Here is a 15,938-nt window from a genome sequence, read left to right on the forward strand (position 1 = left end):
ATTTGTATTTTGAGTCAAAGGGAATTTACTGATTAACGATGGGTTTTAGTGATCACTTAATTTGTGCACACACACTATATATAGAAAGGAGATGGGTCTGTGGGTCTGTTCCTTTTTTTTTTTTTTTTGGAAACAGGGCCTCATGTAGTCCAGTTTGACGTGGAAATCCTGATCATTCTGCTTCAGTTTCCCAAGTGCTGGGATAAAAGGGAATAACCACCACCTGAATGTTTATTACAGTCTTAAATAAAAGTACACACTTTATTTCTATTTATAATTTAGAAGCAGGATCTCATTATATATCCCATTCTTAATCAGCTCCCAACAGTCCTTTTGCCTCCTGTGAATTATTACTCCATAACTAAAAGTGTACTGTACAGATATGGTAAGGTTTGCCTGAGAAAAGCTGTTCTTCCCAAGATGCGAAGGGCATGCATGAACAAAGAGCGGTGGAAGTGTAAGGTATCACATGGACGCTTATGGTACCGCACCAGGGAAAGGTCTGTGGTACCCAAAGAATGTCTTTCAGCACAAAGTTTAGTTCGGTTTTCGGGTTTTTTGTTTTTTTGTTTTTTTCTCAGTAGACAAAAAAAAAAATGACACTTGGCGAGTTCCCACACCTTTATGGGGGCATCCAAGCTTAGCCAGAGCTGCCTGCACGGTGTTAACTGCAAACGTGTAAAGCATTCACAGCTAAGCTGGCACTTACCACGCCCTCAGGCTGGATGCCCGGCTGGCTCCGGGGGCTCCAGCGGGAAGGAGGACACGCCCAGCGTAGCGGAGTTTCCCCGCCTCACCCGTGTGACTCGCGCCTCCCATTGGCCTGGCGGGCTCCTTCCGCCCGCCTTTTCCCCTTTGGCGTCAGCGTGAACTCCTACGTCACATCCGCTCCAGCAATTCTGAATCTGGAACCCGCGCGATGAAAAGAGCGTTTGTGACTGTTGGGACCACCAGTTTCGACGAGCTCATTGAGTGTGTGGCCGCTTACGACAGCCTCCAGGTGAGTCGGGCCGCCGGCTCTGTCGTTTTAGCGCTGTGGTTCCCCTCGGGGCCGCGGTCTGGAAGGAAGCATGGCAGCTGTTCCTCCGGCACCGCGGCGCCCCGGGCCAAACGCCCTGAGTCCGCTCGCGTCCCTTCTCCCTCTGCCACCTCTCAGTCCCTCACAGCCTCTCTCCTCAGGCACCATGTTCCTCCTCAGTGTCCCCGAGCCCCCGTCTCTCCGAGACCCCGTCTCCCACAGTCTCTCCCCGTCTCCCCGAGCCCCCGTCTCTCCCCGAGCCCCCGTCTCTCCCCGAGCCCCCGTCTCGTCTCCCCCGTCTCCCCGAGCCCCCGTCTCTCCCCGTCTCCCCGAGCCCCCGTCTCCCCCGTCTCTCCCCGAGCCCCCGTCTCGTCTCCCCCGTCTCTCCCCGAGCCCCCCGTCTCTCCCCGTCTCCCCGAGCCCCCGTCTCTCCCCGTCTCCCCGAGCCCCCGTCTCGTCTCCCCCGTCTCTCCCCGAGCCCCCGTCTCGTCTTCCCCGTCTCTCCCCGAGCCCCCGTCTCGTCTCCCCCGTCTCTTCCCGTCTCCCCCGTCTCGTCTTCCCCGTCTCTCCCCGAGCCCCCGTCTCGTCTCCCCCGTCTCTCCCCGTCTCCCCGAGCCCCCGTCTCGTCTCCCCCGTCTCTCCCCGAGCCCCCGTCTCGTCTCCCCCGTCTCTCCCCGTCTCCCCGAGCCCCCGTCTCGTCTCCCCCGTCTCTCCCCGAGCCCCCGTCTCGTCTTCCCCGTCTCTCCCCGAGCCCCCGTCTCGTCTCCCCCGTCTCTTCCCGTCTCCCCCGTCTCGTCTTCCCCGTCTCTCCCCGAGCCCCCGTCTCGTCTCCCCCCGTCTCTCCCCGTCTCCCCGAGCCCCCCGTCTCGTCTCCCCCGTCTCTCCCCGAGCCCCCGTCTCGTCTTCCCCGTCTCTCCCCGAGCCCCCGTCTCGTCTCCCCCGTCTCTTCCCGTCTCCCCCGTCTCATCTCCCCCGTCTCTCCCCGAGCCCCCGTCTCCCGTGCCCCCGACCCCTCAGTCTTCTGCCCCCCATAGTTTCCCCTCGCCCAGTGCCACACCCCCTGCCCACTCCCCCTGCCCCTTCCCGGTGTTCCCTACCCCCCCCTCCCCTCTCCCCCCACGCTCCCTCATCCTAGTGCCACCACCCTCCCTCGTCACCTGCCTCCCGCCTCTTCCCTCCACGTGCACCATGTTGTCTTCCCTCCCCCCTCCTTCCCCGCGGTCCTAGGCAGGGCCTGTCAGTCCCTTCTTCCCGGCCTCGTCTGCTCCACTTTGGAGCCTTGGCTACCAAGTCTTTGTCCCCTTGGCTTATGTCAGGGTGTCCAATGCGGGTCCTCCCTTCCCCCCAACTGGGAACAGGTTGCTTGGCTCTCCCCAGGTGCCTTAGCACGTGACTTCCCGCCTCAGGCCATATAAGCCCCCCCCCACCCCCGCTTTGTTCGAGACCCCCTCCCCCACCATGACTAGTAAGTGTCTCAGTCTGCTGGAGCCCCGCCTCCACAGGTAATGGTTTCCCTGCAACCCCTCCCCCCACACCCCCTGAGACTGGGAACTGGTCCTCCCCTGCTTGGAGGTCCAAGACCTCACCTGACTCCAAGCAGGTAAAGAGGGTCTTGCCCTCTGCGTGGTGCCCTCAGCCTAGTGGCTTATGTGCTTCCCTACTGGTTTTAAGTGTCCCAGCTCAACTGGTGAGACCAAAACAGGGTTTGTCTCTTGGTTTCTGCCTAGTTTTCAAGGTATGCATTTAGCTGGCAGGATCCTTGGCTGTGCCTGGGTGCTGGGGGCGGGGAGGGGGGTTTAATTTTGGAAGCTTAGCACCAGGTAGGTTTCAAAAAAGGCACCCTTCATTTGAGCAGTAACTCACAGGATAGTTAACAGCTGTTCTTGAAGGACTTCTTTTAAAAAGACTTTGTTTCCTGCTTTAGATTCTCAAGAGTCTGGGTTACAACCGACTTGTCCTCCAAATTGGTAGAGGCACAGTGGTCCCTGAACCATTCAGTAGTGATTCATTCACTCTGGATGTTTACAGGTTTAAGGATTCTTTGAACGAAGACCTTCAGCAGGCAGATCTTGTCATCAGCCACGCAGGTAAAGTGTCTGAGAATCTTGGGTTTCTGTCTTTGATTAAAAACAGATGCTTTGACCTTTTCAGACTGAATTCACCAGGACTAGAGTGGTAGGGTACGTGCCTAGCATGTGAAAAACCCTGGGTCCAAATCTTTTGATTTTTTTTTTTTAAAGACAGGGTTAATATATATCTTTAGTGGAAAGAAGGGTATTTCTGGGCAAGAGAAGGATATGAAGTCATTTTGGCCCAGTGTTGCAGTAAAAAAATCTCTATAAACACAGGGGAAAGATAATGTATATAATGATCCTAACAAATTGTGAATTTGAAATTGTTTGGGCTTAGACCTAAAGGACATTAAATGCCTTTTCAGTGGTAGGGTGGTGTTGTATAAATTGTTATTTAAAGATTGTCTTTAGCTTTTTTGTTGAATGTATGTAAAATGGATGCAATATGGTAAGAAAATTAAAATTTTAGATTTATAAATTATATTTAGGGACATAAGCTAATAGATTTAGAAACTATGTATTATGTTTTAAATATATACTCTATATTCATATTTGTAGTAGTTTGTAGCCTTCATCAAATCAATCTAACAGTTCCTGAGATTTCCAGTACTTTTAGAAAAGCTGTTTTGGGGGAGCAGTGCAGTTTTGACTGCTATGGATATTTGTGGGGAACATGCTGGTTTTTTAGAAGACAATTCTAGGAGAGAAAATTCCTTAGAAATAGAATTACTGCTGGCAGTGGTGATGTACTCGTTAATCCCAGCACAGGGAGACAGGCAAATCCCTTGAGTAGCAGGCCAGCTTGGTCTACAGAGTGAGTTCCAGGCTAATCAGGGCTACACAGAGAAGCCCTGTCTCTAAAACAAGAAAAATAAGAAAAGGAATAGACATTACTAAAATGTATAGCATAATAGTTCTTATAATAGTATGTTTATGTGTATGACATTAGTACTGCTTTGAATTCTTTCTGTATACTGTTTAATTCTCCTAAGCTTGTGAGCTAAGATATTAGCATCCCCATCTTGTAGGTGAGGTAACTATGACACATGGATATGTAGTAATCCATAGTTGAAGAAGTATAACAATTTGGTAATAGAGTCTTCTTAGTTACTACCCTATCACATATCAGAAAGGATTTATTTATTCCAATAGTCCTAAATGCCATTTAATATGTCTAGGAGAGTCAAAATATTTATTTTAGATTTTCTTGTCTGTGTATATGGATGTGTGTGTGCCATGGCATGTATGTGAATGAAGTTTAGAAGGCAACTTGTGAGAATTGGTTCTCTTTATCATGTGGTTTCCATGGTAGGAAATCAGGTTGTCAGGCTTGGTGACAAGTATCTCCTGAGCCTTCTCCCTAGCCCTCTAGAGGATTTTAAATTTCAAAATTGAAGTGATCATAATAATAATGTATGTCTGCATATTCATTGTGATCTATTCTTGAGTATCTTGGGAATGGCACTTCAGTGATAAACACATAAGGACTGCTTTCCTGTGTTAGTGCCTGTCACTATTATAAGCTAGGCTTTACATTTTTTCTAAAGAATTGAATGCATTTCTTTCTTTCCCTACACCTCTCCTCCTTGCCCCTACCCTCCTTCCCTGTGTTTGTGTCTGCCTGCCTGCCTGCTTGTGTCTGTTGTCTCCCACCATGTGGGCTCTGGGGCCATCTTGAAAACTCTAAAATGGTTTTTTAAATCGCCTTTTGTATTTTGTGTGTGTGTGTGTGTGTGTGTGTGTGTGTGTGTGTGTGTGTGTGTGAGTGTGAGAGAGAGAGAGATGTGGATCAGTACATGTGAATTTGTGTGAGCATGGGTGTATTTGTGAGTCATGCATCTGTGTGTGTTGATCCTAGAGCACGGTATATGGTTTTGAATTTTGAGCCATCTCTAAGCCTTCCATATTATTTTTTTTTAAAAAAACAGGTCTTATTGAATCTGGGGTTCATAAATTCAGCTCACCTGACAGGTTAACGAACTCCAGGGACTTTCCTATCTCCCTCCTCCTCTAATTGTTGTTACAGAATGAACTCAGCTTTTAATGTGGGTATCTTAATTTTTGTAAGGCCTAAAGTTGCCTTTTCTGTTTGTTTGCATTTGGTTAGAAATGAAGTAAAATTGTTCAGTGGTATCAACTAGAGATTTGGTAATCTCAGGAAACAGGACAGTAATGATAATGGTCAAGGTCAGCTTGGGCTTTGTAGCAAGTTTCACCTGTAAACCTTCTATCGCCCTCCCCCAAAGAAATTTGTCAGAGAAAAATTAGTTGGTATGGTTTTGTCTTTTTTTTTTTTTTTGTTATTGATACAGAGTCTGTGTAACCCGTGATCCTCTTGCTGTAAACTCCTACATGCTGGGATTTGGGGCATATGCCACTAAACTTGACCTACGTTTGTCATTTTGAACATATAATTAAAAGGTTTGGTTTTATATAGTTTTATTGACTAAACTATTCATTTTTAGAAATAAAACTAATGATAGATTATTATAAATTTAAAAAAATTGAATTAATGAATATTATTTTTGTAGGTGCAGGAAGCTGTTTGGAGAGTCTGGAAAAAGGCAAACCACTTGTGGTAGTTATAAATGAAAAGTTAATGAACAATCATCAGTTCGAATTGGCAAAGCAGTTACACAAAGAAGGACATCTTTTCTATTGTACCTGCAGGTATACTAGAGATCTCTTGCCTTAAATTCCTCCCCAGCTATTATTACCCACCTGCCTAACCTTTGGATATTTTACATTTTTCACACTCATCAGTTATACTTCAATTTTTCTCAACTATAACCTCTTGTCTTTAGCTTTGACTCTGTTCTGTGTTGTGTTTTTTCCCGTATTCATGACCAGTTCTTTTGCACGTAAATTTGAATGTGTGAATGTGTATACAGATGTGCAGATTTCCAAGAATCTTAGTTTTGTAGTTCACCATTCCAGTTTTCAGTGTTCAATGAAGGTGTATGCTTATATTAGTTAAGGAAAATTAATTTATTTGACAGTCTCATATGTATATGAGTTTAATTAAATTTTGACTTGGTAAATCAATCCATTGGAAGCCCTAAATTAAATATATTCATCCACATAGTCTCTTCTTCCTAATATAAAGTGGGTACTGTTTTAGGTGCTTGGGTTACAGCGGCAAGGATTGTGTTTGCATTGTGGTGGTATAATTTCACACGGTGAACTCTGCTACAAATAAAAAGACAGGACATTGTTATAGCTGGGGTAAGGAAGAATTAGGTAGACTTCAAGACAAGCTTGACAAAGGACCTGATGTTTGAGGTGAGTACTGAATTAGAAGGAAAAACCAGTCATACAATTTTAGAGTTAAAGGAGCTTGAGTTACAAAAGCCTTAACTTAGGAATGAACTTGCAGTTTGAAATGCTTGAGAAACAGGGAAAGTTGGTATGGTAGAAGGGATAATGACCAGGGAAGAGTGAATATGAAGCTGGGAGGGCATAGCTCAATTAAGAGTTCTAATTTTACTTTATGTTTAATGAGAAGCTACTCCAGCACTTTAAGCAAAGGGATCTTTGGCAAGGAATATTGTTTTATCAGCATCGCAGTAGAAGCTTGAAGAAAAATGCTGTTTTTCTGTTAGTTCTTCTTTGGGACACTAGAAGCTTGCCAAAGGGTCAGGTCAGTAATTCCCAGTTGTTTGATTTTAAAATCGCTTTTCAGACTTGATATTTTTTTAAAAAGTAAGTAACCTCATAAAGAAGCTAATTGTATGTCTCTATCTGTATTTTATATTAAAGTTAGAACATGGTGTGTTTTGGGATTTTATTGTTTAAGGTATTTGGTATATACGTGTGTTTATTAACTATGTTATATGCCATGCTTTTTAGACATTTGGCATATTCATATATATCAGTGAACAAAGTTCCAGTAAAAGCAGATTCAGTCAGTGACTATTCCAACAGTAAAATTGATGGTGTGCTCATCTCTATAATGTTGGAAAGGGAATGATTCAGAAGAAAAGCAAGATTATGAATGGTTCAGATAATTGATTGGTATATCTGCTCTTAGTTGGTTGATACTATTAAAAGTTGTCAATATCACTTTAAAATGGGAATAGATCTTGTAATCCTAGCTACTGTATGCAAATTAATATTTGTAGGGGCTATTAAATGATTTTCATTCAAAATTTATTCACTTTTATATTTTTAGTGATGGTCTCTGTATACAGCCCAGGCTCACCTTGAACTGCTGATTCTTCTGAGTTTTTGAGATTACAAATAGTTATGGGCCACTATGCCCAGCTAATTAGCTCTGATTTTTTTGTTTGTTGTTGTTAGTATATTATAAAAGAGAAAACATTGATTTTTTTTTTGTTTGTTTTTTCAAGACAGAGTTTCTCTGTAGCTTTGGAGCTTGATCTGTAAACCAAGTTGACCTTGAACTCACAGAGACCTGCCTTCCTCTGCCTCCCAAGTGCTGGGATCAAAGGCTTTTACCATCACCTCCTGGCTTTATTTTATATACATACATGCTTTATTTTATACATATATACATAAATGCATACTTACATATACACACATATATATTACACACAAACGTAACTTCTTCTGCAGGACAAAATGATCTGTATGTCTTCATTTGAAAAAAGTCATTTATGTATGTATGTGTGCTATGTTGTGGGCCTGAAGGATGGGGAACAACTTTGAAGTGTTGGTTCTCTCCTTCTGCCATGTGGGTTCTGGCTTTGATTTCACTGTTACTGACAGTTTCTTTGTCACCCCAAACTGTTTTAGAAACTATTAATTGTAGAAAGGTCACTAAAATGAAAGTATTAAGAAGCATTGGTTATATTTTCCCAAACCTAGGTTGGATGGTGTTGTCTGTTCAAATGTAGTAGACTTTTGTTTAATTAAGTTTCTAAAGTAACAATTTTATGCTGTTTAGAACCTTATTTTCAGTATGCATGGTGACCATGTAATTGATTGATTAGTTATGAATTCATGATAATTTTCAGTAAAAAGTTTTTTCACAATCTGAAGGGTTGGTAATTAGTTATCCTAGCTTACTTTCTTGACTGACTCCTATTGTTTTGCTTTCATTTATTCTGGTTTCATTAATTAACTTTGTTTTACTTTATATTTGTGTGGTCCTTGAAATGACATTTCTCAAATACTTCATTTAACTGAAATAAATGTTTATTCAATTCATCTGACATGTTATAGTATCGACATTTCATATAGTACTCTCTGTGTTGTCAATATTCATCAAATGGGAAGCAGATAAGCTACCGAATTTTCTCTCATGTTACCTGATATTTTTCTTCTTTTGTTTTAGCACGCTTCGTGGGCTGTTACAGTCAATGGATTTATCAACACTGAAATGTTATCCTCCTGGCCAGCCAGAAAAATTTTCTGCATTTTTGGATAAAGTTGTTGGATTACAAAAATAAACTCTTAACACTTTACCCCTAAATCCAGTTCATGAAATGTGGTTAAATCAAAATAAGTTAATGGCATGTGTAGAACAATACAAATTAATATATTTGCTATAAATGTAGAATATATAAGGAATTTTGTGGCATAAACATTGCAGTTGGGTCCAAATCCTAACTAATTTCAGTAAATTTATGAGATTTTTTTTAACATTGAATATGTAGTGAGTCCCTAACTTTGAAAACTTAGTGTTCACAATTTTGTCCTAAAATCTTAATGTATATCTGATTGCTTATAAAACAACAACAAAGAAAAATCACCATCTCTGGCAGTGGTGGTGTACACCTTTAATCCCAGTCCTTGGGAGGCAGAGCCAGGCAGATCTCTCTTGAGTTCAAGGCTAGCCTGGTTTGCAGAGTGAGTTCCAGGAAAGCCAGGGCTACACAGAGAAAACTCTCCAAAGACCAAACAAAAAAAAATTAAAAATGTTAATAAAAATCAGATTTTAGTTAGATATTCTTTTGTAGAAAAAATGAAATGCTAACAATAACATTTTGGTTAGAAAGTCAGCATCTGTAGTTTATTTTAAGAGACAGCTTTTTGTATTAAGCAGTAAAGAATGGGTTTACTTGTAGAAGTTAGTAGTTAAAAGGATGATCAAAGTAATTGATCTACTGTAATTGGAGTAACTTTTATCCTAAAGAATGAACATACTCACTTTTCAACTTTTGGTTCTTCAAATGCTGGGATTACAGGTATACAACACCATGCCTGGTGATATTTGTTCCTCTGAGAAGGGCTGAGGAGATGGCTCAGTGAATAAAATGTACTTGCTGCACAAATGTGAGGACCTAAGTTTGCATCTTCATAATCAACATTAATCAAGCATGGTAGTGTATATCTATAATCCCTTTGCCTATGATGAGATGGTAGATGGATACAGAATCCTTGGAAGACATTGGGCTGGGCAGCCCTACTGTTCACAATAGTGAATTGCAAAAAGACAGACCCTGTATCAAACAAGGTGGAAAGTAAGGATTGAGCCTGAGGTTTTCTTATCTTACCAGCTCACCATGGCACACATGCCTACTTTTATATAAATGCATACACACATGTAAGTAGAATGTGATAATCTTATCAATGCTTTACAGTATAGAGAATAAATCGAAAGATATAACAGTATGACTTGGTTGTTACTTTTTTTTACATTTTCAGTTTTGTGTATGTATGGATATGTGCATGTGGAAGTCAGAAGACAATTGGGATCATTTATCTCCTTCAGCCCTGGCATCAAATGTGGGTCTCTAGGTTTGGCAGCAGGGCATTTGCTGGTGATCCATCTCACTGGTTCAGTTGTTTAGATAGAGGTAGTGTGGTTGGAACATAGGACCTTGAACATACTAGGTATGCGCTGTACTAATGAGCTACATCCCCTGCCTGCTGTCAGTTTTTACAATGGCCATGTGAGGCCTGGAGAAACCTCAGTGTTTTATTTCAGAGGACATAAGTTTGGTTCTCAAAACCTGTTAACTGCTTGTAACTCCAATCTCTAGGACATCAAGTGCCCTCTTTTGGTCATTTCACATGGCATATACTCACACATATATACATATAAAAATACATCTTTTAAAGAAATTATTAAAAAGTTCAGCTGATGCTAGAGAGATGCCTCAGTGTAGGAGCACTTGATTCTCTTTCAGGGAGCCTGGGTTTGATTATCAATATCCACATGGTAGGTTATCCTAACCCTCTGGCCTTTGTGGAGACCAAGCATGTGTGTGGTTCATAAATCTACATATAGAACACTACACACATATAATTAATGCCCTTTATAGTATTTGGCGATTTAGAAAAAATTACAAATGTGTCAAATGATGTGACATCGTTTCTTAAATACATAATTTTTGAATTACAACTCAATACATTAACTTTTCTGACTTTGGTCTCACACACACATGCACTTTTTTTTGATTTTTCACTTTGAGACAGTCTTTCTCTATATTGTTTTGGAGCTTGTCCTGGAACTAGCTCTGTAGACCAGGTTGGCCTCAAACTCTTAGAGATCTGCCTGCCTCTGTCTTTGGAGTGCTGGGATTAAAGGCATGTACCATCAATGCCCAGCTTAGAATATATATGTATGTATATATGTATATGTATGTATATAGTGTTCTACCTACATGCATGTATCCCTGCATGCCAGAAGAGGGCACCAGATCTCATTGCAGATGATTGTGAGTCAAATGGTCCTAGGAACTGAACTGAGGACCTCTGGAAGAGCAGCCAGTGCTCTTGACCTTAGAACCATCTTCACAGCCCCAGAATATATTTAAAGATATGTGTGAGTGTAATAGTTCTTTTGTAGATATTATAGATACAGTTTAGCCATAAAAATCGACATTTCAGAGCTTGGCATGATGGTGCATGGATATAATGCCAGGACTGAGAATCAACTGTGCTACATAGTGAGTTTCAGGTTACCCTGAGCCTACTTAGTAAAAAAATGAAATCAGTCCATAGATGTTAGTGACTATACAGATATACCTTGTTTCAAACATTCTACTTGCGATGTATTTGTATATTTTAGCAGATTTATTTTCCTGGTTGTTCCTTACTTGAACTAACATTGTTTTTCTGGTGATAAAAGGAGGTTACTGAGAAGTACACTGTACTCAGGAGGAAGCCACTTTGAGTTAAAATTTTGGTGAGAATTAGAATCTGAGTGTGAGTAGTCCGTATCACCATAAGTGAGAATAGTAATTGTGCCTTTATTGACTAAATATTAACAGTTAGTGTGTTTTTCATGTGTTGCCATTTTGTGTGCCTGCCTGTGCCTGAAGAGGCCAGAGGACAAAATCAAGGTTCAGCCTTAAATACCATCCACTTCTAAGATGGTCTCACTGGCAAGTTCATTACCTAGGCTAGAGTGTCTGGTCAGTGAGCCACAGTGATCTGTTTTTTCCACCTTCTCAGTTCTGGGTTTATAATCCCATTGTATCATCTATAGCTTTTTTGTGCTTAGTGGGGTGCCAGTTCAAGTCTTTGTAAGACAAACAATACTTACTAAGTAATATTCCTGGCATTCATCAGCTCTACACTAACATTTTAGAAAAGGTTTTATTCACAGAGATAGAATCCAAATGTTTAATGGGTCCTTTAAAACACCTTTCTCATTTGAGAAAAATTGTGATGTAAAGCTTATGTTGGTCACTTAGCCCCCTTTTTTCTTAGATTTATTATTTTTGTGTTCTACCTGCATGTATGCCTTCAGGTCAGAAGAGGGCACCAGATCTCATTACAGATGGTCGTGAGCTACCATGTGATTGCTGGGAACTGAACTCAGAACCTCTGGAAGAGCAGCCAGCACTCAATCTCTGAGTCATCTCTCCAGCCCTGGTCACTTAGCCTTTTAAATGACTTTGTGGCTTGAAGGATTAACCATTGAGAATCAGAAATGGTCTATTCAAATATGACACCTGGAAAATCACCAGGTTTCTAATTGTTTAATACTTAAATGCTAGACCACATAATGTAGATTTAGTTATTCAGCAATTAATCCTTTGTTGTATGTGGTAGTATTTCTGACTATACCTTTGTGGTATTTTATATTTATTGGTGAGTTTTAAGTCAAGATTGGATTTTACTTGACAATTTCTCAACATTTATGTAAGTCCTGTAGTGTCTCAACTGAGAAAGATACCAGAGGTGACAATTTGCTTAAGAAAACAGCCTTTTGCCAGAAAAACCATTAGAAACAACTTGATTGAGTCCTGTATTTTTTCTTAACCACACCATAATATTTCTTTTAAGCTTTTCGTTTTTTTGTTTATGTTTTATAGTTTCCTCAGTTACTTTAATCCAGGGGCATTTTTAAATTAAATTAAAAATCTTTTAAAGTTCTGCATTTTTTCAACAGTAGTAATTTTATACCTAGAATTTCCTTGTTGCATGACAACCCTACCTAGAATTCAAACTTGTCATTTGAGTTTTGGAATTCCATAAAAATGCTCTGAGTAGGATCCATGCTAGAGGACTGTCTGTCTTGACTTAGTTCGCTTTAAGATAGTTTCATAGACTATTAGAAGAGGTTTTGAAAATAGTACTGATGATGTAAACAGGCTAAAATGTTAACATGTTACTAGTTCTCATGAAAGAACAATTTTATTTGAAATATTTCTGAATAAAATAAAATTTAGTTTAAAGTCATTGGGTAAGTGTAATGATGTTTAAAACTTTTTTAGTATTAGTGTTAGTATCATTTAGTATTTTTAGATTTCCAGATATTAAGAGGCAAACAAATTGTTGGAAAATTGATACCATGAACAAATTCAGAAGTGATTTCACTAGTCCTAGAAATTTTTTTTGCCACTGAAATCTTTTATTAAAAAGAATCATAATACAAATAATTAGAAAATCAAGAATACATAAATACTACTACACATCATTGCTCCAAGTTTGGAAGAATGCTAATTTAGTCCTAGAATTTTTAATAGTGTTTGTGTATATGAGAGGTGATGTTATGAGATGACCTTGGGAACTGGGAATTTTGATACTTGTAATTGGGAGAGAATGAGCTGGAATGGTTTGGAGGTACTGCAAATCTAACCAGTGAACTTGTTGAAAGGTTCTGGGACATATAAAGACAGTCAGGTGTTTAATTTTGATTTTAGTGATTTTAGATACTTAAAGAGTCATTGGCACAAAGGACGATATAAAAGGTTAAGACTACAGTCAGGGATGACTAAATGTACTATAGGCATTTTTCTTCCACTTTTAGTGTGGTATTAGCCCTCATTCCATGTTGATCATGTAAGAATTTGCAGAGATAGCTAAATCTGCATATAATATGGTAAATGAGGTATGGTCAGAGTATTTGAAATCAGTTTTTGGAAAGTATTTGGAATGGGTAATGGTGATAACCATGTGGTGAACCAATTTTGTGCTGTACAAAATGATACATTTTTGTGTTGAGACTAGGGACGTAAGAACAACAGTGTGGTTAACACTTGCTAAGTGTTGATATATTAGTACTTACTCAGTATGCTTTCCATTTGAATTTATTTCATCTCTGTAGTAAACTCAGGAGATAGTTTCATTTTGTCCCATTTTGTAGATGAAGTAATAGGTCTTTTGTGTAAGGGTTCAAGCAATGGGGGATAATCTGTGAATGGTAATGCACTGGATTCTTAGTGAATGTTTGTCATTTATTGGTGTAATAAGACAGTGTTTTGAATTAGGTCAGTATTTCCCCAAAATTGCACATTTATGTTAATTGTAGATATGTTTGGTTGCTTTTAGAGTGCTATTTTATAAAGTGTACTGTTATTCATAGAATCCATGGGAAGAAATTCTCCCAGTTGGTTTACCTGATTACAAATAAGTTGTATGCTGGTGTTTTCCTTAAATATTTGTATTTTGAAGTTATCTTCTGGTACTATTTCTTTCACATTTTTCTTGGTATTTCCATCATTCCCAAAGCCTTTACTACTATCTACCTTCTGACAGCTCAACAGGCATTCCTCAGGAGCCTTTAATACTGCTGAATAGGTATTGTGAATCTCAAAGATGGTGGTGCTTATTAAAATTTTGGATTTTCCTTGAAATAACCTTTTAAAGAATTAATATAACTTGTAGAATACTTTGTTTTAGAATGGTGGTTCTTAAAATGAGCTCTGTGAACTAGTAGCCTTAGTATCACGTGTCACCTGTGAACTTATTAAAAGTAACAGCTACAAGGCTTCGGTTTGAGAACCACTATTCTAGAGGTATACAGGATAGTATGTTGTGGAAAATAGTCAATTGGTATTTCAAGTGCACTGTAAAATTCAAGGACAGTATACATTTATACCTTGAAATTGCTTTCTTTTCATGCTTTCTAGTCTATGCATGGTCCATAGGTCTAAAAAAAATTATGTTTTACTAAGTTAAAGACTATAACCCATACCATTTCTGAGCCTTCTATATATCATGTGCTTTATATGCAATTTTATTTTTTTTATTTTTTTTATTTGTTTACATTCCAATCCCAGTTCCCTTTCCCTCCCTTCTCTCCTCCCACCCTCCCCACTCCCTCCTACCATCTGCTCCATGGAGAGGGTAAGGCCTAGGAAGTCTGCTAAGTCTGTCCCATCATCTCCTTGGGGCATTACCAAGGCACCTCTCCACCCCCACACCACTATGTCTAGGCTGAGCAAGGTATCTCTCCATAAAGAATGGCCTCAACTAAGTCACTTTGTACATTAGGGTTAGATCTTGGACCCACTGCCAGTGACCTCTTTATATGCAATTTTTAAAACATTTTTGCAAACAAGAGTTAGTATTAGTAATCGTGTAATTATTGAAAGTCCACTCAGCTTTAAAAGAAATGGTTTCTTGTGGCTATAAAATTTTGCATATTTCTGGAGATTATTAGGCTATTCTGTTTGTTGACTAATGTTTTAAGCTTGACATGTAAATCCAAGAACTAAGTAGTTTTTGAAAATTTATCAATATCTCCTGATTCTGCATCTTATATTTTGTGTGTTTTATAATTATTATGCTCAAGTTCTTCTAAACTCAAATATCATAGAACTACATGGAAAAACTATTAAAAATATTTTTAATTGAGAAGTTACAATTTATACATTTATATAGTGTCATATATTGACCTGAATGCAATGTGGGATGGTTAAATCAAGGTAACATTTCCTTTCTTTTACCTATTATTTTTATGGTGAAATATTTGAAATGTAATGGTGATGATTTGAAATATAATTATTGACTGTGCTCACCCTGTGGAATTAGCTCTGTAGATCAGGCTGTCCCTGAATTTAAGAGATATACCTGCCTCTGCCTCCTGAGTGCTCAGATTAAAGACATGTGCCACCACTGCCTGACAGAATTAACCAGTTTGTAAGGAGTATAATTCAGTAATTTTTACTAAACCATTAGGAGAGATTTTCGGATTTTTATCTTTTACTCCCTTTCTCATTTTTCAGATAGGCTCTAGCCTAGACTGGCCTCAAACTCCATAGTAGAGAAAACCTTAAACATCCTGATCTTTTCACAGCTAGCTCCTAAAGCTGGGATAGTATATACACATAAGGCAAGCACTCTGCCAATTTAACTACATTGATAACTCCCCCTTCATTTACCTTTAATAAAACACTAAAATATTTTGCCCATTTAAAAAACTGGATTATTCATTGCTAACTTTATTTGTATAGTCGAGATCAGCCTTATACTTACTTTGTAGCCTAGGGTGGTTGTGTTTGCCTGAAATCCTGCCTCTACCACAGGAGAGCTGAGGTGACAGGCTTCTACCTCCATGCCAGATTTGTTTTCCTGAGGATTGAACTCAGGGTCTCTAGCATAGTATGCAAGCATTTGTATCAGCTGAGCTACATCCCCAGTCCATTTTAGTGTTATATATATATATATTTTTCAATACAAGTACTTCTTTGTTAGATATGCGATAT

The 15,938-nt window shown here is 39.6% G+C and overlaps 1 protein-coding gene across 1 annotated transcript in view; it reads left to right on the forward strand.

The window, feature by feature from the left end:
* Positions 1–866: 866 nt before the first annotated feature.
* Positions 867–15,938, forward strand: part of Alg13 (ALG13 UDP-N-acetylglucosaminyltransferase subunit) — a 53,091-nt gene continuing 38,019 nt past the window's right edge. Inside the window, 5 exon segments of the mRNA XM_051178999.1 lie at positions 867–1,000; positions 2,943–3,105; positions 5,622–5,760; positions 10,150–10,157; positions 10,497–10,516. Of these exon segments, the coding sequence (XP_051034956.1) occupies positions 920–1,000; positions 2,943–3,105; positions 5,622–5,760; positions 10,150–10,157; positions 10,497–10,516 (411 nt within the window). The 5' untranslated portion in view covers positions 867–919.

The sequence above is a fragment of the Phodopus roborovskii genome, unplaced genomic scaffold (genome assembly GCF_943737965.1).
Source record: "Phodopus roborovskii unplaced genomic scaffold, PHOROB, whole genome shotgun sequence".
Taxonomy (NCBI): domain Eukaryota; kingdom Metazoa; phylum Chordata; class Mammalia; order Rodentia; family Cricetidae; genus Phodopus; species Phodopus roborovskii.